Source organism: Vidua chalybeata, chromosome 13 (genome assembly GCF_026979565.1).
Source record: "Vidua chalybeata isolate OUT-0048 chromosome 13, bVidCha1 merged haplotype, whole genome shotgun sequence".
NCBI classification, from domain to species: Eukaryota; Metazoa; Chordata; class Aves; order Passeriformes; family Viduidae; genus Vidua; species Vidua chalybeata.
The window spans coordinates 17,667,023-17,690,607 of NC_071542.1; the positions used below are offsets into that span (position 1 = coordinate 17,667,023).

At 41.5% G+C, this 23,585-nt stretch overlaps 1 protein-coding gene and 1 long non-coding RNA gene across 7 annotated transcripts in view; one reads left to right on the forward strand and one right to left on the reverse strand.

Annotated features, from left to right (window-relative positions):
• CERS3 (ceramide synthase 3) overlaps positions 1–23,557 on the reverse strand; it is a 43,080-nt gene extending 19,523 nt beyond the window's left edge. For 2 of the 6 annotated variants that reach the window (XM_053954521.1, XM_053954525.1), the window contains exons 1-9: positions 23,124–23,171; positions 22,043–22,184; positions 17,901–17,959; positions 9,810–9,992; positions 8,216–8,333; positions 6,136–6,254; positions 2,617–2,674; positions 1,709–1,759; positions 745–837 (exon numbers count right to left, since the gene is read on the reverse strand). In XM_053954521.1, the coding sequence (XP_053810496.1) occupies positions 745–837; positions 1,709–1,759; positions 2,617–2,674; positions 6,136–6,254; positions 8,216–8,333; positions 9,810–9,991 (621 nt within the window). In that variant the 5' untranslated portion in view covers position 9,992; positions 17,901–17,959; positions 22,043–22,184; positions 23,124–23,171. Of the gene's footprint in view, positions 1–744; positions 838–1,708; positions 1,760–2,616; positions 2,675–6,135; positions 6,255–8,215; positions 8,334–9,809; positions 9,993–17,900; positions 17,979–18,394; positions 18,440–22,042; positions 22,185–23,123; positions 23,172–23,516 lie in introns of those variants that run through there. The other 4 variants (XM_053954522.1, XM_053954524.1, XM_053954523.1 and 1 more) reach the window with 4 other exon arrangements.
• LOC128794542 (uncharacterized) lies at positions 815–6,283 on the forward strand. The gene is made up of 3 exons (XR_008433181.1): positions 815–891; positions 4,061–4,116; positions 6,139–6,283. It is a non-coding gene; the product is annotated as an uncharacterized LOC128794542 (long non-coding RNA).
• Positions 23,558–23,585: the final 28 nt, after the last annotated feature.

Below are 23,585 nucleotides of genomic sequence, written 5' to 3' on the forward strand. Positions count from 1 at the left end.
GTTCTGCTTCGGTTCATCCCTTCAACCCCCCATTTCCCCCGTGGTTTTACCCTGAACTACCCCTTTCCTTGCATGTCAATCCCCTCCTCCTTCCCTGATGTCCATCTCCCCCCAGTTCTCTGGATCATTCCCCTGTCCCCTCCCTGGTGCCTTGTCCATCACTCGACTCCCCATCCCACTCATCCAGAACCTTCCACAAAGGGCATCAAGTGATTGGGCAGAGGCCAGGGGTCCCTCCTTCCCACCTCCCCTGTTGAATTCCCCATGTGTCTGTCTCCCCACCTTCCACTCCCCCGAACATTCCCATGGGTGGGCGGGTGATCTCCCTCCGTTTCCACCGCCGTTTATATTGTGCTGCACAGCGCAGTCTGCGGTTTCGGTCGGCTGGTTCCCCTGGCTTGTGGGTCTCTTTGGAGCTCTCCTCAATAAACCTAGGCTTTACCCCTGGCTGGCGTAAGGCCAAAACTTAGCCGCCCTCCCGAGGCACGGGAGAGTGTCCCCCGCCGTCCGCTGTGCGGAGCGAGCCGGGGGTCCCCGAGTGGACACAAGGAGCGGCTCAGCGACACCGAGGGTCCCTGGCTTGGCAGCCCCGGGCGCTGCCGCGGCAGCCGGGGCTCCTGCAGGTGTGCGGGATGCCAGGCGCAGGCGGAGGCTGCCCTCAAGCGGCCGCGGCTCCTCCTCGCAAACGCCTTTTCCCCGCTCACGGGGCAGAGGCTCGAGCTACGAGCCGGCACCAGCACTTGCCTTCCGCTTGATGTCGATCCCAAGGGTAAATACGAGAGACCAGTAAAACCCGATCTCGGCCATGTAGTACCAGTACTGGGATGGCAGCAAGGTCTGTGATGAGGAAAAACACAGTTAACTCTGAGAGTAGGAAAAAGTAAATGACAAGTGAGTTTACTTATTTTTTTTCCTTTCCTGACTTCTGCTTCTCTGGTGAGTCTTGCTTTAAAAATTAAGCTAAATTAAATTCCTGTCCTGGGCTTCATTAAGAAGGATGTTCTGAGAGCCAAGTATGTTAACCTTTGCTCAGCCCAAATGCTCAATTCCCACAGTTCCTCCCCCACCTCTGAATTTTAACATGCTTTTTCTCCATGTTTCTGTCACAGAACTACATGCAGAGTCCTTCTGCATTTAATTACAAACAACTGCAAATAAAACCCCTCTGTTTCGGTGAACAATTAATACAATAAACTGAAATGTCAGTTATTTATGCTAAAATCCTATGCATCTGCCCAGGGGAAAGCCGAGCTGGGCTGCTCCCTTGGGCCAATACATTTCCCAGGTGTGTACCAGGAGCTGGGAAGACTCAGCTGGATGCAGGATTATTTGTATTCCTGGCCCCTGCCTAGGACAGGAATACGAAGGCAGTGGGATGGGGCAGAGTTATTAAAATAAGAGTGCCTTGAAGCACCATGGGGCCTGGAGCAGTGCAGGGGTTCTGCACCAAATCTGGGAACACATAACATCTCCAGTGAGTAACTGGTATCCTGGGATGGGTGCTGGAGGGGGAAGTTGCAGCACAGGCAGATCCCAAGGAAGTCCTGCAACAGTCGGCAGCACTTCCCAAAAAAAGGCAGGAGGCTTGGGTGCCACACCCCTTTAGGTGGTGCCCGTGTGGAGGGAAAAGGCTGCTGTAGATTACCCCTTCCAATGGGGAAATACCTGGAATGCCTGGAGGCCACTGGCCCGATGCCAAAAAGCTCACCTGAAACGGATAACCAACCCACGTCTGCCATATGTCGTAAAACCAGGGTTTCTGGGGAAGACACCTCAGTCAGACACTGCTCAGCTCAGCAACAATTATCACCTTAACTCAACACCTTCACTACTTAAAATCTCTCTAAGTGGAGCAAGCTGACAAGCTGTAATCTTGATAACTGTTCTTCACCAATTTCTAAAGGGAACTTACATCTCAGATTTATTATATTGTTCCCAGCTTTTTGGCTTCTTTTCAGGACACCTGAAACCTTCCAGTTCACAATTTCATCATCCAAAGCAGTGGGCGTGTGTTTTATTACTGCAATTACTCAAGATATGTTGCCACAGTGATTAAATTTGCTGTGTTTACCAGTGACACAGAGCAGTGGATGAGGATGATAAGCAGTATTAGGGGAGAAGGGCCAGATGAGCAGAGACACGCCGGGATCTGTTCCGTTGCTCCGGGGAAGCATTAATGACACCCCAGGCAGGGCTCACGGAGTTACAAGCACCAATCTCTGTTATTCCCAACTTCTGACTCAGCAGCAACACCTCAATAAATAGCTGTGACCACCAAAAGTCCTGCCAAAAAAGGTTTATGGTGTCCTCTGAGGAAAACATGGCCATGTGATGCATTTGTAGGTGTTAACAAGGCAGGTTGTAAAACCATCTGCGTGACTTCTTCAAGCTTGCCTTAAAAATACTGATTACTCATAAATTCCTTTATCATAGAAGGTCTAAAGCTAACTTAAAAATTAAATCTCAGTGCACATTGCAGCTCATCAACCAGATTATATACAGCAAAGATCTCATCCTACAGAGCCATTGAAACCACAGTCTTTCAATAGGATTCAAGAAAATCTAAAAATTATTTTGTTAAAAATAGAGTATAAATCTTTCAAAAAGTTAACTTACATCATACAGAAATATAAATCCAACAATGGAGGATGTCAGATAGAATGAAAATCGCCAGCTGCAAAATTGAAATGAAAAAATAGGAACAAACCATTATATTTTGTAAAGATAGTCCTGAGCCAGAATTACTGTAAATCATTGTGTATCACAGACAATCTTCACATAAATGTGGCCTCACACTCAATACTAAATATTGCCACATATTAATTGTATTTGAATTATTAATACTTAAATATTTAAGGTTTGATTCACTGCTAATAAGGAAATTCTTTTACATTATCACGACACAGATATTTTAATTGTCATGATAGCAATAATTTTCCAGCCAGGCTTGAACTGATCAAGAGAATGACCACAGCAAGTGTAATAAATCCTCTAAAAATTAATGTTTGAGAACACAAACCTTTTCCTGGGTTAATTCACTTCATCTCTCTCAACACCAATTGCTGACAATAAGGGAGCCTTATGAATTATTAGCATCTACTGGGTTAGTTTACATCTTGCTACAAGGCCTCAATTAACTATAACCTCATCTTTGACTAGATGTGCCAGAATTTAGCCTGATCTAAGCTTTTTGTGGATTAAATGGATATCCAGCAAGGCAGATAAACCTTCCAGCTTTGCACCATCAGCCTGCTAAGTCAGCAAAGGGAAAAAGCTCTTGAGCATCTCAGTGGACTGTGCTGTTGCTTTCAGGACTCAGAGCAGGATGCTGCGACTTGGAGCCAGCAATCGGCTCCTGATGACTCTGGAGCCTGTGTGGGAGCTATTGTCCCTAGGACTGGGTGTGGCTGCAGCCTCAGCCCAAGCATTCCCACTCCCACCTCTACAGGTGATGTAAAACTCCTTCCTTCCCACTCTTCCCCTCGGCAGGAAGAAGCCTGACCTTTCCCCTAAGCAGCTCTGCAAGTCCAGTAGGAAAACAGTGCAGGACTTGACATGCAAAGAAAGGCTGGGACAGGGATAGGCACATGGCCCCAGACCTGCTGAGAACTTGTTCTAGAACGAGAGGTATCCCAGAGGAGAGCAGCAAGCAGCTCCCAGACAACCCAAACCCACTGAAAAGGAGAAAGCACCACAAGAACACTGTAGCAAGGGATTGAGAGATGTAGAAGATGAGACTGGGGTCTTTGGCAAGTGTTAATGAAGTGCCAAATGAGAGAAGAGGAGGAGAACGTGTGTGGTAAAAGCAGCCCCTACTTTCTGAGCCCCACATTCCTGGAGGTTGATATTCCAGGAGAAAGAATGAGATTTTCAAAGGCTGAGACAGTGTTTTATGAGAAAAAGAACAAACAAAAATGAGGGCCTGGAATATTGGAGGTGAGACAAAATAAAGTGTCTCACACCTGAGAAAGAAGTCAGGAAAATAATTACAAAATTGACACTTGATACACATGTGATAAACAACTGTTTTTCTTCTCAACTTTAAACTATTTTTCCTCAGATGATTTGAAAACAACACTACACAACAAGCACTGCATGAAGAGGAAAAGCACAGAGGTACATGGTGGAAATTCCACAGTGGAAACCACAAGTAATACCTGGCTCAGAGTTAACCAAGAAATGCTGGAAAACACAACACTGTGGCATGGGACAGACTTTACACAGCAGCTGCTTCTGCCCTCATGCCTCCCATTCCAAACAAGGTGTGAGTGGGCCAGTGAGTATGGCAGAACTGATTCTGTGTTGGTTGTAAAGTGCAAGTGGGGTTTTCCAATCAGATTCAAAGCACAGAACACCTACAAGACTGTGCCATTAGTCCCCAGCCCTACAAATATCTATTGAATGCATTTGGCAATAAACAGCACTTGAGATGAACTCATTCTATGTGCAAGGCTGCCAGAGCACTGCCTCGTTTTTTATTTAGCCAAGCTTCTTTATGAATTTGGTGAATAAAACCTAAAGTAAAACTCATCCAAATTCACCAAATTTTACTCAAGTGCCTTTTAAACTCTGATCCTGGCCACCAGAGAGAGCACTGAACAACAGCTATGCAAGAGGATTTTCTGGTTTAACTTCAGGAATCTTTTCTCTTGAACTGAATGTAATAAAAAAGAACTTTGTAGGGGAAGTTAAGGGCTGGTAAGTCTTACAAGGCAGTGAAGGTTTCATGCAAAGGGCTTTCAAAACCCCAGAGTTGCTTAACTGGGAGCACTAATAGAATAAGTATGGTTTAGATCTGGCTCATCAGATTTTCCTTGTGATTCAGAAAAAAGATCTTGGAGATTGCAGACTTTAAAAAAATTTCATAACGCTCATAACACTGACTACTAGAGTAGAATAACTCTGTTCCTCATTTTTTTGCCTAGAGAATTATATTCAATTAAATTCACTGACAAAGAGCAGAGCAAAATTGCACAAGAGTAACCTGTTTGCTTCATTCTCACTCAAGCTGCCAAGCAAGTTGGAATTTCAGTCTTTAGCTGTGTGTTACTAGACACAGGCACGCATGGCAGGCAGGTCTTTTAGCAATAGCAGGAAATCTTATTGTCACTTGTGAAACCAAATGAACTGATCCCCAAAACAACAGCAGACATAAACCATGTCAGGAGAGTTTACTCAGCTCAGACTTCAAAGAGACACACCTCTGTCTATCATCTGGATTTATGTCTGACAGAGGACACCACTAAATCATCATCACATTGATTAACACTGGAAATCATCTTGATAAAGTACTCGACTTTGAGCTCTGTGCTGTACTTTTAACCCTCATTCCTTGAGCTGATCTACAGTTACAGAGGTTCAATATTATAATCAGGTGAAGTTTTGCCTATGTAATTATGCTAATGAAAAGCCAAATACACAGAGTATTTGAAAGTGCTTTGCACTAGTACAGTTGATGTCAGTACCCAAAAGGGACGAGCTGTGCCCATTTGGGGATTTGCAATTTGTGTGAGATTTTAGATCACACTTAAAGTGTTTAGGTATGAGGAAGTTCTCACACATAAGTGAAAAATCATATGCAGAAGGTTTTGAAACTCGTTACATATTCATTACTCTCACTCAAAGCTGCTCACTGGCCCACTCTCAGCAGTGAGTTTGAGTTCCTGTTTCACACAGTATCCCATGATCAAGCTGTGGCACATGTCCTTCAGTCTGGATGCCACAATTCCTGCTCTTGAACTGACTTTGGTACACATGACAGCATCCCAAAATGACAGCATGGGTACAAACATACACCAGGGTAAGCATTGCTGCTCCCCTATGATTACTGGCAGACAGGAAAATATTTTCCTATTCTCTGCATGTTTTCATCTTACACCTTGTACCAGGAGTCTACAAATCCATTATTCTAAAGAGAAGAAAACTGTAAAATATTTTAAGGTGTGGTTTGGTTTTTTTTTCCCCCAGGAGAAACAGTTAACCTAAACTTTTAACCATCATTTGGAGAAATGCTACTAAATCCTTTCAAACCAAAACCCTCATCAGGCAGACCCGGCCTTCTGGGAAGGGGGGACCTCAATCATTTTTTTCCAAAAGAGTAAAGCAATGATAACCAAAAGCATTGTCTTTCCTTACAAGGCTTCCTGGAATTTCTGGAGCACTGTTGGGATCTCCAGGTTTCGCCGTCTCCTGAACCATTTCTCCACCAAATGGACGGTGCAGTTGCACTTTTTGGCAAGGCCTTTGATCTCTGACTGCAAGAAATGGAACAGTGTTAACAACAGATGCACTCCAGTGTCACTTTCATTTATTTTGTAGTTCACAGAGCAGCTTCCCACTGTTGCAAGGTCTTCATTTAAAAATATTACCAATATTAAATATGCATGGGAGAGTATTTTTGAGTAATGCTCACAGAAACCCTGGATTTTTATTTATATAAATAAAGCAGGCACAAAATTAACAGATCCACAACCTGTTCTATTGTGGTCACTCCTGAGAGTTTCAGAGATGCAACTTTTACTGTTAGATGAGAGCTTAGGCTGGAGGTGGAAGTGCCATGTTTGAACAGACGTGGACATGGCACCTAATATCTTACCTAATTATAAATATTAAAATTTGTTTATATATGAGTCTCACAGATGAAAAGTGGCCTGGAATTAAAGTGACCTGAGCTCTGTTCTCTAATCCAAAGCAAGCCAGTCCTCCTGAGCAAGGTCCAGAGTGTCCCTCTCCAGCACCAGAACTAAACTGGGGGTGGAGCAGGGCCTAGAACTGCACTGGCCATGGGGTTGCCACACCCGGGGTCTCTGCATCCCCTGTGCTCCCAAGGTGGCCAGGCCAGCACGTGCCCAGCACAAGGCAGTGACACTCCTGCATTTTGGGGAGCTCAGTGCCCCACATGCAGCAGCCTGTGGGCCTCCTCCCTCTCCTCCATCCCCAAGTGCAGAAGTGTGGGATGACCTCCCAGGGCTGCCTCAGGAGCAAGGAGAGTGTTTGGCTCATCCCTGGGGAAGTTCTTTCCTCCCGAGGGCAGTACGCAAATAGTGGGTGGCAGCAGCTGCCTCCACTGAGGTGAGGCCAGACCAGCGAGTCTCCTACCCTCAGGAAAACCTCTGGAATGTGAGAAAAGGCACCTGAGCTGCCAGGGAGGGCTGGAGTGCAAACAGCCACTGTGTCCAGCCCACCCAGCTGGCTCCCAGCTCTCCACTTGACACGCAGGAACAGCGACTCTGTTTCCATACAACAGAGCCCACAGGCCCTCATCTGCCAGCCAGGCTTTCCCAGGCACGCTGGTCCCCAAGCTGGACACCTAAAGGAGGCAGCTTGAATCTTTCCCATGTTCTGAGGAGTCTGAAAATGCTGTGCTTCCTTTCAGAAATCAAATGGCCAACTGTACTCAAGCAGAAGAAAGGAATGAAACTGAGATCGGGATGCTTGCCCAAAGAGAGAAGAGCTCGTGTGTGAACACCCATGCATCTATTCCCAATGTTATCAGGCAAAAGACACAATAAAAGAATAGCAGAGTTAGGGATAGAATGCCAAGTTCCCCTATCAATAATTATCAAAATTCCTCATTACCAGAAAGCACATATTTCTTTTCAAGACCAGTGTAGGAAATCTGCAATTGTTTGGGAACTGTAGTCAAGCAAGGGAACTTCTTGCAGCTGCACTCACAGCAAAATACTTGCCTGCCATGAAAAAAGTAATGGCCTCATTTTTGCAGGTGACAAGCATTGGCCAGTCTTTTTTCCTTGTTCAATTTTAAAAACAAACAGTATGGTAGTAGAAGGATTGCTTTTCTTTCTCACATAAGCCAGGATTAAGTATGCAGCAACATAACAGATCAAAAGGCTTCCATGCCAGCATTCTGATCTTACTGCCTGCAGTAAATACGATCCTGCTTTCCAACAACAGACATCAACTGAAGTTTTCTCCAGGCAGAATGAGTTAAAGATGGAACACTAATCTTCACTGGAAATATTATTAACAATCTAACCTAGAACGGCATGCCAGAAAATTAAACATCTTAAACATATTTTCTGTTTCAGATGCCATATACCCTTGTCAGCAGAACAGCAACAAAAACCCAAATAAATTAAGTCATCTGTCAATCAGCTGGAACTCGTCCCATGATGTCATTGCTGAGAGCTGATTGAAACAGTAACAGTGGGATTTTCCAAAAGCAAAACCAGTTTGAAAGAATGAGAATCCTTACTTGGGATGGTTGTCTTGAGCACTCCCGGAAATAACTCTCTAACACAGGATTAGGCTGTGGCTTCACACGTCTTACATTCTTTATACCCAAGGCTTTTGCTAGAGGTTTAGCAACATATCTGAAAAGAAAAAGTATAAAAAGCTTTAGAAATACAACACAGTTACAAGACCTTGGCTGTTCTCATGCCAGGATATGAAGAAAACAAATTGGATGCAATTTAATCTGCCATAGAATGTGCCAGTGCACTGAGGAGAAAGGGATCTCCCGCTAGCTAATCCCAAGAGGGAACCACAGTTTATCTGCTGTCACACAACAAAGAAGACCCAAGGAATGCAGTTTGTGGCCATGAAATGCTGTTAAACTCAAGGAAACATCCTGACTTTTGTGGCCATCAGAGGAGTGTTGGAGTTGAGTGAAGGAAGACCGGACGCTCTCTCCAGGTGAGCTCAGGCACTGCTACTGGGCAACTTCCTCCCAGGGGCAAAGTCACTTGGCACCTTCTTCACTGGGCCACCACCACTGATCCACCCTGGATCCAGCCTGTGGCACACAGCCATTCCCTGGGACTGATGCATTCTCTTTCCCTTCCCTTTTCCAACCCAAATCGCTGCAGAGCGCGCCAAAGGTTTCGCCTTGCTGCTTGTGCAGGGTGTTCAGGAAAGGCCCCTCCTTCCTGCTGCCATGAGCCATGGATTCCTCATTACTCAGGGCAGTGGTCAGCTTTCCCCAGGCTCACTGCAGCCAGATGTGTGGGCTAATTACCCTCAGCACTGCAGTGAGACACATTGGGAATGGTTATGAACATATGATCCAAATTACTTTTATTTCCAGCATGAATGATCTTATCTGCTTCTGGTTTAAGTCTGTCCAACTTAGGACATTCCAAATTTCCTCATTCTGTCCTGAAATAATTATAAAAACCTACTAATCACATCTTCTAGAGGAAAAAGAAAAGAAAATAAAGCAAAAAAGGTACAAATAAGTCAAAACACCACAAATCTTAACATGATTGTAGCTTTCTTCTGGGGAGCCAACCTCTGCCTGTCCCCTAAGATTCCAGCTGCAGAAGCAATCCATTTTTTGGTGCCAAAGTCCAGGGGAAAAAAGCAACTAGCTTTACTAGATCTGCATAAAATATTCACATGAAACTTTGAGATCCCTCCAGTCTGCTTAGCTTGGCCAAAGAGAGACACCTGGGGTCTATCAACCTCACACAAATGTTCTGGTGCAGGACCAAGTGAGAGGTTTGGTTGAGAGGACAAATCTCTCAATCCTTCCACTGAAAGAGAAAAAGGAAGCCCAAAAGGTTTAGAATGAATTGTATCTCTAGTGAAAGGAGATCATCAGAAGCATCCAAATTCTGCTCTAGAAAAGCTGGATAGAAATATTTCCCTTCTGGATTGGGCCACAGCCACACGTACCTAATAATGAAGATATTTCCCCATTTTTCACCTGCTGTGTTATCTGTACTAGATCTTCCTAGTGATCCACCAACTAATCCTCCTTTATAAAACATAACATTGATCTACAGATATCTCACTTTCAGCATTAATGAGGATTAACATTAGCATCAAATTGCATTTCCTTTTCTTACCTTTCACTGAAGAATCGGATGATCAGCAATACAAAAGCGTATGGGATTGTGACATACAACTGATGTGGTTTGGGAAACACAAGTCCATCACGGTCTACAAAATCTGCCCATGTGCAGTTGATGGGCATCCAGATATTCTCCCACCAGAACCAGCTGTTGAGTGTCTTTAGTATGTGTGCCATGCTGAGTAAATAAAGAGAGAATTTAATTTATTCCTCATGTATTAAAGAGAAAATGCATGAAAAAACCCCATATTGAGCCTTTTTGTGTAAAGTCAGTAAAGTCAGTGTTCTCAGGGGAAAAAAAATCATACAGGAAACTAAAATCCTCTTGGTTTAGACCAAGGAGGTGGGATTATAAACCAGCAGAAGATAAAATAATAAAGCCAAATTTTGATCTGATATAAAGCAATACAGGGCCTTTGAAATGTGCACAGGGAGGTACCTGCTGCCTCCTTCCAGTCACTCACACTGCACTGCTGAGTACCTGGTCAAATCTCCTGCAACACTCATGTATTATCTATCATATTCATACTAATGAGAATTGATCTTCCTGAGGCTGCCTTTATAAATTAAATGTAAGTGGGAGGAAGAGTGGAAAACAGATGAGAAGGTCCAGGGAGTGCCTCAATTCCATAGTAATGAGGACATTGTACTGATGAATTACTGCTGTCTAATATGCTAATGGAAATATACCCTGATTTTGCAAACACCTGTGCACAGGAACAAGTGGGAAAAAAATTACAGTGCATAGCAAGCTTTTTCTGGGAATTGTGGGAAATAATATAATTTAACCAAAACCTAGATCAGGAACAAATGTCTAAAATAAGTCCTGGAAGGAAAAAAAATTCACTTTAACTAAAGTATTTAATTCTTGCAAAAGCCTCCTTTTTAATTTTTGCAGTCTACATTATATATTTAGAAATTGCTGTTCTCTCTTATTTATTTGTAAAGACTTCACAGTACAAATAGGATATATATCCTATAAAAATATCCTAATGTTGAAGAAAAATAGAAGTTACTATAACATTTTCCATAAGGCTGAAACACATAATTTTTCCATGATTTCTAGGAATAGTGAACTTGAAATAAATTATTTCATTGAAACATAGCCTTGATGAGGAAACAGTTGAGCTGGGAAGATGATTTCAACCAAATCTTTATCTCATCAGAAGATCTCCCAGCAATATCTCTGTACAGGATCATGAGTTGTGATCAAACCATGTCAAGGTCAGGCAGCACTTCAGCCCTTGCCATGTTCTTCCAGGGAACACAGGGTTTTAGTTGTGAAACATCTTCCAGGGTTTTAGATGTGCCTGCATCTGGCTCAGGACACCATGCCCAGAGCACCCCAGGCCCAGACACAGCTTTAATTAACACTGGAGCCCATGTTAATTAACAGCCAAATAGCCATTGCTGGTCCACAATGGGCTGTTTCCACTAAGCTTGGAGCAGCTTTGTGAAACAGTGACCTGCACCCATCAAACAGAGCTGGTTAACAGCACTGCAGATCCATTGACTGGCCAAGCACAGTAGCCAAAATTGAACTATTAATAACCCAGCCATTTAATCTTTTTAAATGCAGGAAGGGGACAGTAAAAACCTCCTCAATGAATTGTGTGTGTATAAGCAAATGTAAAAATAAAGGAGGGGGAAATCACAATTGTTCCTGAGAGACTTTATATGCCAAGTTCCAGCCTAGAGCAATGTTTTACTGCTGCATTATAAACTCCTGGAAGTGGGGATTTATGCTGGGGCTGCTAACAGACCCTAAACAGCAGCTTGCAGGCGCCATCCTAATGAAGCAGGGCTGTGAAACATGACATTTTGGGTCAGACAGAAAGGCTTGCAGACAATAGAAGACCAAGGGAGAGGCTTGTTACACAGTTCTGCTTCCTAATATATCTATATTTTTTAGCTAGACTGTGCACTGTAAGCTATCCCATCTGTAATTAAAACAGGCCAGTCTGTTAAGGCACAGTGGAAGGAGCACTCACAGTTGCCTTGTGGTCAGATGGGCTGGGGCTGAACATGCACCCAAAACATTTATACCTTAGAAAAGCCCAGTAGTGCATATTTTCTTATTGGATTCCTGGGATTTCGCTAATTGATGGTTTTCTTCCACACATGGATGCCTCACCATATGATTACCTATTAAACTAGTTAATATAGCACTATTAAACTAAGCTCATAAGTACATGCCTAATCTTAAAATAGAAGGGGATTCTGGGATTTGAGGTCTGATCCAGAGTTCACATATTTCAGGGGAAATCTTTCCTCACAATCACTAAACAGATTCATCAAAAGGTGGGTTCTCTGAAACTCTTCCTTCTGTAATCCCTGTATTTGTACCAGGACTGGCCCATGAGGGTTAGACCATCTTTGAGGAACATTGCCCAAGTGATTCTGACAAAACCAATGATGAGATTCCAAATCTGTCTGCAGGCTGTTCTTAAGTTTCATTATCCTTAAACTGGATGTTTTCACTGCAGCAAATCAGGCAGCAGCAGGGGGCAGCTCTGGCCACCAGTGGCAGTGCTGGGATCAGGCTGGAGAAACTGGATTTCAGAAGTAGATGGCTTTTTATTTGCACAAACTGTCACAAGTTTTCTCCCCTGCAAATGCTGCTTTCAAAGAATAGGCAGCAGATGCAAAGGTCAAGCTTGGCCTGATTTGGGACCAGCTCTAACTAAAAACTTTAAGTCCTACCCAGCCTAAAGCTCCTATTGCTGAATGCTGAGCTCAGAGCTTCTCCTCACAGCCTGTGGAAGCACCAAGCAAGCAGAAGTGAGAAGTCCAGCAGTGAGTGACTCATTCTGCCCAGCCTAGGGTGAAAAACCTCTGCTTCTTCCCAGATCCCTATCCACAGACCAGCACTGCCAGGAGCACTTCCACTGGAAAAACTGGAATTCTTGCTCTGGAAAGGGCTAAAAGTCAGTCAAAAATAAAGATATTTTTTAAAAACTGAAGGTCCTCTGCACCTCGGGGATTAAATACTCCCAGTAAAGAAATCAAATCACCTCTCTGCTACAGAAGGATCACCTCTGTAGCTTAATCTACTTTTAATGGGCTAGTGCAAAACAGGAAAATCAGGAATGATTACTTCAGGAACTGCATCCTTTATAATTAAAGGAAAGCCCACACAGTTGGCAAGTACCAATGTGAAGTTTCTTTCAAAGTGCTGTTTCTTGGATCCTGGATATATTCAATTAAAAAAGCCCTCATATTTTTAATGATATTAAGCAAAGAAAAAATAAAGGAGCAAATTTGAGGTTGACAAAAGCTGTGTGGCTGCATTTTGCTAAACAAATTCAGGAGCTGCTTTGAAGTGGAATTTCTGGCTGCCGTAGTCTGAGGAATTAATAAAAAGAAACTGAGCCAAAGCTTTGATTGTATTGCCTGTACAAAAGCTCTTGCTTGAAAACAGCATTTTCAAAGCCAGGACTAAGAGAAGGAGATATCCAGGTTTGTAGGATGTATTAGGAGGATTTCCTATCCTTATTTACTGAATAAATTACAAAACCCAATGGATAAACAACACAAACACGCAAGTGAACGTAACCTTAATTCTCCTAAGCATCCCCTTTGTCTCCTCAGTGAGGCTCCAGAGGTGTAACAGGGAAAGACTGAAATCAGCAAAAAGCAAGAAGAACATAATTCTCCTATTCCCCTCATAATTTGCCAGAACTGGCAAAGCTGGTGCAGTGACTGTTGGGAAAAAATGAAGCCTCAGATATCAAAAGAGATAGCAAAGCTGTTCATCCTCAACATGAAATAAAAGTGGTTTAAAAGAGCAAATAAAGATCAGATCCACCGTATCACAGGCTTTGGTTTTGCTTAAGACTCAGCAATATTTCCAGGATTTAACACAGAAGTTTCAGCTGCAGATTTGTGTTCTGCTACAGACTTTTTTTTTTTTTTTTTTGACATTGTGTGAAGAATCCCAACTGCATCTACCACCATGAAACAGCTGAGCAGAGATGGGTCCTGCACACTGACCTGTGGTTTGTGGAGGAAGGGACTGAAGGAAGAATGTTGGATTGATGCTGCCACCTCTTTGCATCCTGTCTTACCTTGTTTGTGCCAGTGGGAAAACAGGATTCCAGTGGAATTCTGCACAACCTGAGGCAGGGGTGGCTGACACCTCTCCCAGCCCACACAGCAGCAGGGGCAGCAGAGAATAAAGGAGTTGCTGGACTCAGAGCTTCTTACAATGAAACCCCAAAATACTGAATTCAAACAGCTGAATTAAGATTGCTGTGAGAACTTTAACTTCACATTTATTCCCTGGCTTGTACAAATCTCAACTGTAAACACTTTAAGTGCCTCGTTACAGGGAAATTGCAGCATTTTACTTTTTACTGTTCTTTCACATTACCTTGTAACTTGGGTACTATACTGAACAGGCAAAAATAGCACTTTGAATAAATCTCAATTAAGGTGGCAAGTGAGGTTTTATTTTTCCCTGTACTCTGAGAGGAAAACAAAACCACAAAAAAGTGAATCAGACTTCTCTGAAATAATTCATTTTCAGGGTGAAAGTCACCATGCTCTCCGTCTACTTAAAGGTAAATAATTTTGGAGCAGCTAAAATGGTTTCAGGTGATGGCAGGCTGCTGAGGAAAGTGAAATACAGTTCTCTCACTGTACAGTTACAGTGCAAACTATGTCCACTTTTAAGCTTTTAAAATCCATAACATGAACAGAGTGGAATAAAGAGCTATGAAATAACTCAAGTAACTGCAATGATTTTGAGATAAAAAGTAGTTGTTGGAAAACAACCTAACCCTATCCAAGCTAGAGGTTCTTAATAGAGGATTAAGTCACAAAAAGTTTGAACCTAAAGGAACAACACTTGTTGCTTTGAGAACTTAGTAACACTTATCAGAATATAAAGAAAAATCTTTTAAATTATGAGACTTTTCTTCAAATTTTCACTACTGGGGAAAGATGCAAAAAGGATTCTTTTCTTGCAGCTTACCACAGCTTTGTTTGAAATACAAACTTGAAGTCTAACTTAAAATGCTAAGCTACATAATGGAGATTTTACCAGAGCTGTGTCACTTATTTAAGGTGAGAGTTAAGGGCAGAGAAGAATTGAGCAGCACAGGGGACACAGAGGTCAGGACAAGCAGTGGGAGCACAGAGCATGTGGAGGCAGCAGAAGAGTGAAAAGCAGGGAGGAGACCTGAGGGTGGAGAGGCTCTTGCCTTTTCCACCTCCAGTGAATGACTCAAGGTTTTAAATTAGCCCTTGGAAGGCAGGAAAGGGAGAGGATTGGTGCATTTGCACTCTGGAGAGCTCTGTTTGCTAGAGAACCTTTAGCCATGGTGTGCACCAGGGGCTCACACTTGGCCATCTATTGATCTTCACAGCACCCTGAGCCAGCAGCTGAGCCAAGCCTGCTGTGCACCCCCATTCCCTGGGGTTCCCAGCTCCCTCCTGGTTATCCCTCCTCTGCAGTTCAACCTGCCCAGACATTCCCCACCCACAAAGACACCTGGAGGAGGAGCCAGAATGGAGCTGGTCTTTCATTATTTCAGCCACTTTGCCATCTTTTTCATGTCCTAACAAATGCAAGGGAAATTTTCAGCTAAAGCACAGCCTCTTCATCAGCCGTGGCAGCCAGCTGAAGGGCTGAGCTGGGAAGGTAGTGAAAAATAGAGATACATTGCAACAATTCTTCCCTCTGAATGTTGTGGTGTTACTATGAAATAACCCTCTCTGGCAGCTTGTTTAGGTGTGTTATTTATAGCACAAGCTTCTTCAGAGCTTCAAAAGATAAGTCTCAAAAAAAAAAAAAAAAGAAACACCAAACCTCTGTTAAACTGAATTTCTTAAAGGACTTCTTTTTTCTTAGCGTTTTACATAGAAAAAATTTAGAAGTAGCTTTTACAAACTACTCAAATTCAAGGGTTTTTTTCTCTTATATAATCACATCTAAATAATTAGTTAACATTTATTCCCGTTAAGAAAATTTCCTCCCAGTTCAGAAAGAAGTGCTGTTACAAGTACTTAACAGGACAATGGTACAAAAAGTAGAAAGGCAAAGCTACTACTGTAACCTGTATTGTCTTTTTTTCTTTCAATAGAAAGCAGTTCTCATAGGTTGGAATACTTAGTGGCAAAATATAAAATCTCATTAATGTCATTCCATTCTTTATCTGAAGACTACTCATAGGAGTTACTCTACTCTTCCCATATAAAACAATGTTAAAGACCAGCACATGCTGACAAATCAGAACACAGGCTGATGTGAGGACAGGGGGGAAAAAACCCAACAAAATGGACCAGGGCAGGAAAAAAAGGGCAGAAAAAGGAACTCTTACCTTTCAGATGTTGCAAAGAGACCATAAGCACATTAGCAGGGAAGAGGCATCACACTCACTACTCTGACCGAGGTAAACACACCCTATCTCCAGAACCCTTTCAAATTCTTCTGAGACCCACCCAGCAAAGCTGCACTTCAAGATTTCTGACTGAAGGCAATCCTGATGTCATCCACATCACCCCGTGAAACTCGGCAGCAGCAGTGCCAGTGCCTTCCCTGCTCCTTTCAACACAGCAGATGAAGAAATGTTTGAAGTCACGTGGTTTCTGTTGCACGATGAGAATTTGTCTCACTGTAAATTGCTCCACACACACGGGAGGATGCTGAGCCTGCTGAGGGTGCTGAAAAGGGAGCACCAAAAACATCACTTCACTCTGACAGGTTTTACATGAAGTGTGGGGTTTTGAATAAAGTTAGAGAAAGGTTTCTACTCCTATTGAGCACTCTCAGCAGTACTTCCTGCCTCAATCAACTGATGAATGTTTTACAAGTGCTCCAGCTCCTCAGAAGATCTAAAATGGAATTTCTGAAATCCTTAAAGCAGAAGAAAGCACACACTGAGTGTGTGTTTGGTTAGAGATACCATAGAAACATGGCAGTTTTACTTAACCTGATTGTTAATTTCTTTTCTAATTCCATGATTAAGGAATCAAGGAATTGAAAGTCATTCCTCAGCAGCTCTCCCCAGTTTCAAATAATAACAGCCTTCAGAAGTGCTGGCATTACTTTACATTCTGGTGGACACATTAATGTGGAGAAGAGAACCTCACAGAGGAGCCAGGAGCAGAGAACCTTTTATTAGCCTTTTCTTCCTGCTTGCAGTCAGCAAACAGCAACCCAGGAAATGGGACCAGACTTGTCAGAGTTGAGCCAAAGCTCCATCTCAGCCAGCACTCTGTCAGAAGGGAGCCAGGAGCAGATGGCTGTGGGAGAGCACAAAAATGGAAGAAATACGGAATAGTAACTGGTAAGGCCTCGGTACTTTGGGGCTCCAAGACTTCTTAAACCACACAAGGCATCTGTGGGAATAACAGTGGAGAGGTTCCCTCCTGCAGGCCTTCCTTCCCACAACCCCTTTGGAGCATATTGAAACTTCCATCTGAATCTATAAGCCTGCCATGAAAGAAGATGTGACCCAGGCAATATCTGGAACCTCTTCATTTATTTCCCTTCATGAGAAAACCATGGGCTTCTTCATACAGCATTTCTTTAATTTTAGGTATTCTATCTTGCAGCTATTGCAAGTCTTTGGTCCTTCCATAGAACTGGGAGCAGTATTCAATAACCTGGTGCACCAGAGTAACATTAAACATGAAAGAGTATTTCAGAAAAGATTATGCTTTGGCTGCTGCTTTAAATATCTCCAAACTTTCCCACATCTGAATGAACCACTGCTGTGAACCAAGCAGAAGATTTAGGAACTCTCTGCCAATTAGGAAAGCCTAGAGCAAGCTGATTCATACATCACTTGGCCAATGCTGGGCCAGGAATGGAAGAGGTAATTGGCAGCAACACCTTTATTATGCTTAAAACCACAATTTCTTCACTGTTACAATAGATTGCAAAAAGAAAAAAAGTTTGGTTGACTGGAGTGAATATGGGACTGCTACAAAAGAAAAAAGGGAACACATGTTTTTACACCCCTTTTGAGCAGCATTTGTTAGGCTGGCACCACCTACATAGGATATTATTACAAGATTAAAGATATTCTATGGTAAATAACAAGCTAATCATACCCCCTTGATTAAAGTGCCCACTGACCTTACAATTATCTCTGCACCTCCAGAGTGCTTATCCTTCAGGAGTCTTACATTTGAATGCTGCAAAGAAAAAATAAAAATCAAACCAAAAAATACCTTAGTCTGCACGTCTCACTGAGAAAGTAAAAATTTAAAAAGTTTAAGTGCTACTATTCCTTACTTGCAGCATAATATCTACTCATTAATTAGACACTTTAATATAACTAAATACAATAATATAACTAAATATAGCTAGATAATGGAGACATGCATTTGACTCAATTATTTTATATATCACTGGGAATTATGTATAAGTTCCCAGTAAACAAAAGTATTACAACAAAGTAGAGAAAAATTCACTTCTTTCAGAAAACGTCACAAAATGTGCCTCTTTCTTTTCCAGCAAGCTGAATTCATGTAATAAGTTACAGTGAATCCACACTGTGGGTGTGAGCTTTCAGCTGAGGTTCCAAGCAGTTACATAAGAGAGTTTATAGTATTAGTAAACTTTCTCACTAGAGAAAACCCTCCTGGCAAGTCTCTGAGACTGTATTAAATCTTAAACTTCTAGAATCAGAGCTGTTGTGTGTGGCGGCACCTGCAGAGGGAGAAGAAAAAAATCAAAACCCCAAAACCATCCCAAAAACCCCTAAGGGTTTCTTTTGTTTCCCTCAATATTAAAAAAAAAAATTCTGGAAGTAATGTGGGGAGCCAAAAATCAATGTTCTAAATATATTGTCTGTTAGTACCTAACAATTTTTGCTACCTGATTGTCTCAATGGCAGTGTTAATCAAATCTCAGTCATATGTATACATGGAGGAAAGGTAAGAATCAATTTGATCTAATAATCATTTGCCCTCTGAATTCTCTCTTCAAGGAGATGAAACCCATCTCATTCAAGATTAAAGAATTCATTCAAGATTAAAGTAAAAAACCTTGACATTCCTGTTCTTTCTTCTCCTCAAGAATCAACAAAAGCCTGAAAATGAATCATTCCAAGTCACATGTCACAGTATCATAATTCAAAACCTTGCAATCTGTAGTTTAAAAGCTAAGATCCTTCTTTTCACAGGAATTCACACCTTCTCCTAATATGCCAGCCTTCCCTTACATAAAAGGAATGAAAAAGTCTCAAAAAGCTTTTTCCTCAAGATGTTTCTTCCTAGTATGACCTGATTCATAATCCAGATCCTTACAGGGAGAGGTTCACTAAGGAGAGGCTCGTTACTAATTAATTAGTAATGCCATCTGTCATAAATAAAGACTAAATATTTGATTTTGAATGCAGCAACCATTAAGGCAATAGGTATTTATCATCCACAAATGCCATTGCACAGGTTGAAATCATCAAATCAATTAAATCTTTCGAAATTATTGTTTCAGAACTTGATTCCCATGAATTTTAGCCAGAAAGAAAATTCATTACTTTGAGAATCTGGGCTTTAATAATAAGGAGGAAGATGACTTGGATGAAGTGGGTGAAGAGAGGATGTCAGGAGCAATAGTGGAAGGATAAAGTCAGTGCAGGGAAGGAACATTCTCTACTGCTGGTCCACTCTGCCATAGGCTTTGGACATGCCTTAGGAAAAAAGGCTCCAGGAAAAGACATGACCTGGGGACTGCCTTCCAAACAATTTCTCTCACACACTCAACCACCAAGGCCAGGAACACCACAATTATGCTCTCTTACAACCCCCTGGCTGTATTCCACTTAAATTCTGAACACACCCTGTATCAATAAGCCTCCTGGACAGGAATTAAGAATCCTCTCCTATGCAGGGGCACAGAGATGTGATTTGCTGCAGAGTTCATGTGCTCACAGTTTGGTTGTGACATTCTTTATGCAAAATACTTATTGTTTTGTCTTTAAATTATCTTGGTGAGAAGGCTTTTTTTCCTTTCCCTTGATTTAGCATCAACTTGTCTATACTTGTCAAAATCCCTTTTCTGCTAACCAGAAACACCAGAAAAGACAAATATAACTGCTTATCTGCATAAGGAACTTCCACCAAGTTTGTCCCAGTACATTTGCAAAGGCAAAAGTCACGTTTTCCTCTCCACCTACAGCACTGCCAATTCACCCAAACAACACTCCTGTGTGCTGCCACTATCTGAAAATGCAGGAGAATAATTCACACAATCTTCTGACTGCAACAATAAGAGATTTAACAATTAATCAAATTAACTCAGAGAGTTTCTTAATCCATTTCCAACAAGTTAGGAATAACATAGGATTAAAAAAAAAAGAATCCTTGGAGCTGGAAGCACTGGTTTAACAACAGTATGAAAAGAAACCTTAACAATTTGTAACAACTTGCATGTAAAACAATGCTGCAAACATTGTTTGATTACAGTGCTGGGAGACTCTTGGAGCATCAATCTTTATCCACCCATAGAAAACATAAAATATGAGCATTTTCTTGGTGAAACAAAGCCAATTCCTTTGATGCTTCACACTCAGCAATTCCCACTTATGCATCAGCTCTAAGTGACAATTACAGAAAATAGTGGCATCACACTGGTCAGTGATTTTAGCTGAGGTCAAGAAACTCTGCTTTAGAGGGATCAATGCTTTGCTGAAGGTGACCAAGTACTGGATTCTCCCTTGGGGAGATAAATAATTTTCTAAAAATTTGGTTGATTTTGGTATTTGCTGCTTAATGGGTCTTTGCCTGACTTGCACAGTAGCTGTAATGGTGTCAGCAGAAAAGCATGAATTTCATGATGAATATAAATCTTTTCAAGGAAGCCAAGTACTAGAGGTAAATGTCCAGATAGCAATAATTTCTGTTTCAGTTAAATCCCTGCATGAAAGATCTGTAGTGACAAAGTCACTCCAGAATCTGACAAATCCTGGAAGGTGACACTTGAAGATAAAGATTTTTCCTTTCCAGCAAGGAAAGAAATGTGGAAATAGGATTTTGTCATTTATCTTTTTTACTTAATCAATATACATTCCTTTGCAAAATAGACTTCAAATTATTATTCATGTATTAATATGTGGCTATTACTTCCTCAAATGCTAAGGGCATTTGGAATGTGTTTGGAGTTCCACAGAAAATATTAATTTTTTACTCTCAAGAACTAGGATGAGATGGAGTAGATACTTGGACAACTCCAATTAGCAGCTACAATTCCTGACAATTTCAGAATACGGACCTGCAAACCTTCCCAACTTCCCAACCTTCCCTACAAACTTTAAGGAAGCCAACATTCAGCAGTGCTTGCTTTTGAGGTTGCTTGTGCTATTTTTTCTAACAATTCACATTTTTTTTTCAAATTTCCCTAAAAGGACACTGCTGACTGGCAAAACTCATGTTTTGCAGTACAGGGAAAGTAGAAATCAGAAACAAGTAAGGATATTGTAATTCTCCATGCAAGATTTTTACCATAAAATATATTTTATTCCTTCCATTCATGATGTAACCCAGCACCAAGCCAGCTGGTCCATTAAAGGGCATCTCTGTCAGTTATCAGCAATAAACTCATTTACACAACAGTTAAGAAGATAATGACTTAGAAAAGCTTAAATCCCTGAGGTGTTTCTCAAGGAAGTCCAGGTTCCATGCCTGCTGTGGAGGTAGGGACAGTAAAAGACTGCCTGCCATCCATTCTGACACACAATCACCTTTTAACAAGGTTGAGTGAACCAGGCAGCCCAGAAGGGTTGAACAAAATACAGCAAGAATTTACAAACTCATTAGGATAACTCTAAGGGAAAACACACTGAAGTAACATTGTTATGACCACAGTATATTCACTCCTACTGACACTGTGATAAATCTCTGATACTGACTTCAGAAAACATTCCAGACTGACTCTGGAAGAAGTACAAACAAAGCTTATCCTACAGTGATAAACCAGGGAACAACCAAGGCTCCCTATTCCCAGCTCTACAAGGATACTGCAAGTATAGAGGTTCCCAAGGTTGGTTTTTATTCTTGTATTACAGGATTAAAACCTGTACTACAAGTCTTAAAAGCAGAATGGAAAGCAGCCATAAAAATATTGGAGAAAATCCAGTTTGAAGAACCACAATCGTGGAACCACCTGGATTCATTTGTAGCTGCAATCAAGCTCTACAAGCATTCAGTTAAAAAGTTTAAAAAATGTTCTTTTTAAAAAGCACATCCTGTAAGCAACTTCTAGTGCTAACTGCTTACCTCATTAAAGCTTAACTTATTCTATTGATGTTGAAGGTAAACTCCACCAAACAACTGCATTAATGGCAAACTGAACATTTCAGAAGGAATCCTCAGATAGAAAACTGTATCCACACAGGTCACCTGATTGTTTTGTGTCTTGCTTTGAAATAATACAGGAAAAATTGACAGTTATCAATAGCCAAAGATAAGCAGCATTGATGTCCTGGTAATCACTGACCCAATTCTCAAGTTCTAATTTAATATTGGTAACAAGTTCTGCAGCTGAATTCATTTGTTCTAGGACACTAAATAACAGCTGTGCCTAAAAACTTTATATAATTGAAAAAACCCAACCAAAACCTAACCAAACTACTTTCTATGCTCACCAATTGATTAAAACACAAATCTTGAGCAAGGTGGGTTTTTTTTTGTGCTTGGTTTTCTCAATACAGCCAAATAAGTCCAGTCCATCTTCATGGTTCACCCTCAACTTGTGTGCAATGAAAAAAACTCAGCTCATCAATTTAACTCCATCTCAGGTCATAAATGGTAAAATATCAACACATTAAGGTATCTAATTGCCAGATACAAATTATGTTTACCCACTTTTACAACTAAAACATCCTGAGAATTAAAACAATGGCTTTCTGAAAAGGGAAAACACAATTTCTAATACATCTAATAATCAGGTGGGCACACAATCAGACTCAAGCCTGTAAGAATTAAATACAATTGGACTGCAGTTGGATTTGCTGTATTTAAAAAAATCAGGTTATGGGCACCTACATTTCTTGCTACATTCTACACACTGTTCTGTCTAAATTCTTTATAAAAGCTTACATAGTTGTAGTAATCACTGACAAATAAGACTAAGACTTATCCAAAATTATCATACCATTCTACCTTTCCCACTCAGTTTATCCTATCAGTGTCAGAGATATTGCTGCAATTTAGACACTTCCAAATGGCAAAGTGTAGATCAAGAAATGCTGAACAATCCTATGTTCAGTGCAAACAGTGGAATTATTCAATTAAAATAAATTAGCCAGCAAAGGTCTGAGTATAGTGGAAAGGATTTCACTGAAATATAAGTACCTACCTACTTTGAAAATTGTGAACTTGAGAAATTCTTGCTCAACCACCTCGCCCATGGCACTTCCTGTGTCTGAACTGAAAAGTTCCCAAGTTGTCTGGAGCTGCATCTCTGAACACGCCCAGAGGGACTTTAGTCCTGACAGAAATGAGCAACTCAGCAGCTACAGCATAACTGGGCTCAAAGAGAAGCCAGGCATGTTGCTGCCCTGGACAACTCCAGGGTTAGTTCTCAACTACAGCAACTACAGGCATGAATGGAAATGTTTCCATTCCTTGACATTCCCACTCACCCCTCTGTACAACAGCTGACTTGATCTCAGGAAGAAACCATGGTACAGCAAACACCCAGAATATTCAGATCTTCTTCATGCCAGCAAAGAGGATCACTCCTTCCTACCTAAAATACTGCTGTCATCCTGAAGGAGTAAGACTGAGGTCCAAACCTCCCTGTGTGTGAATTCATACC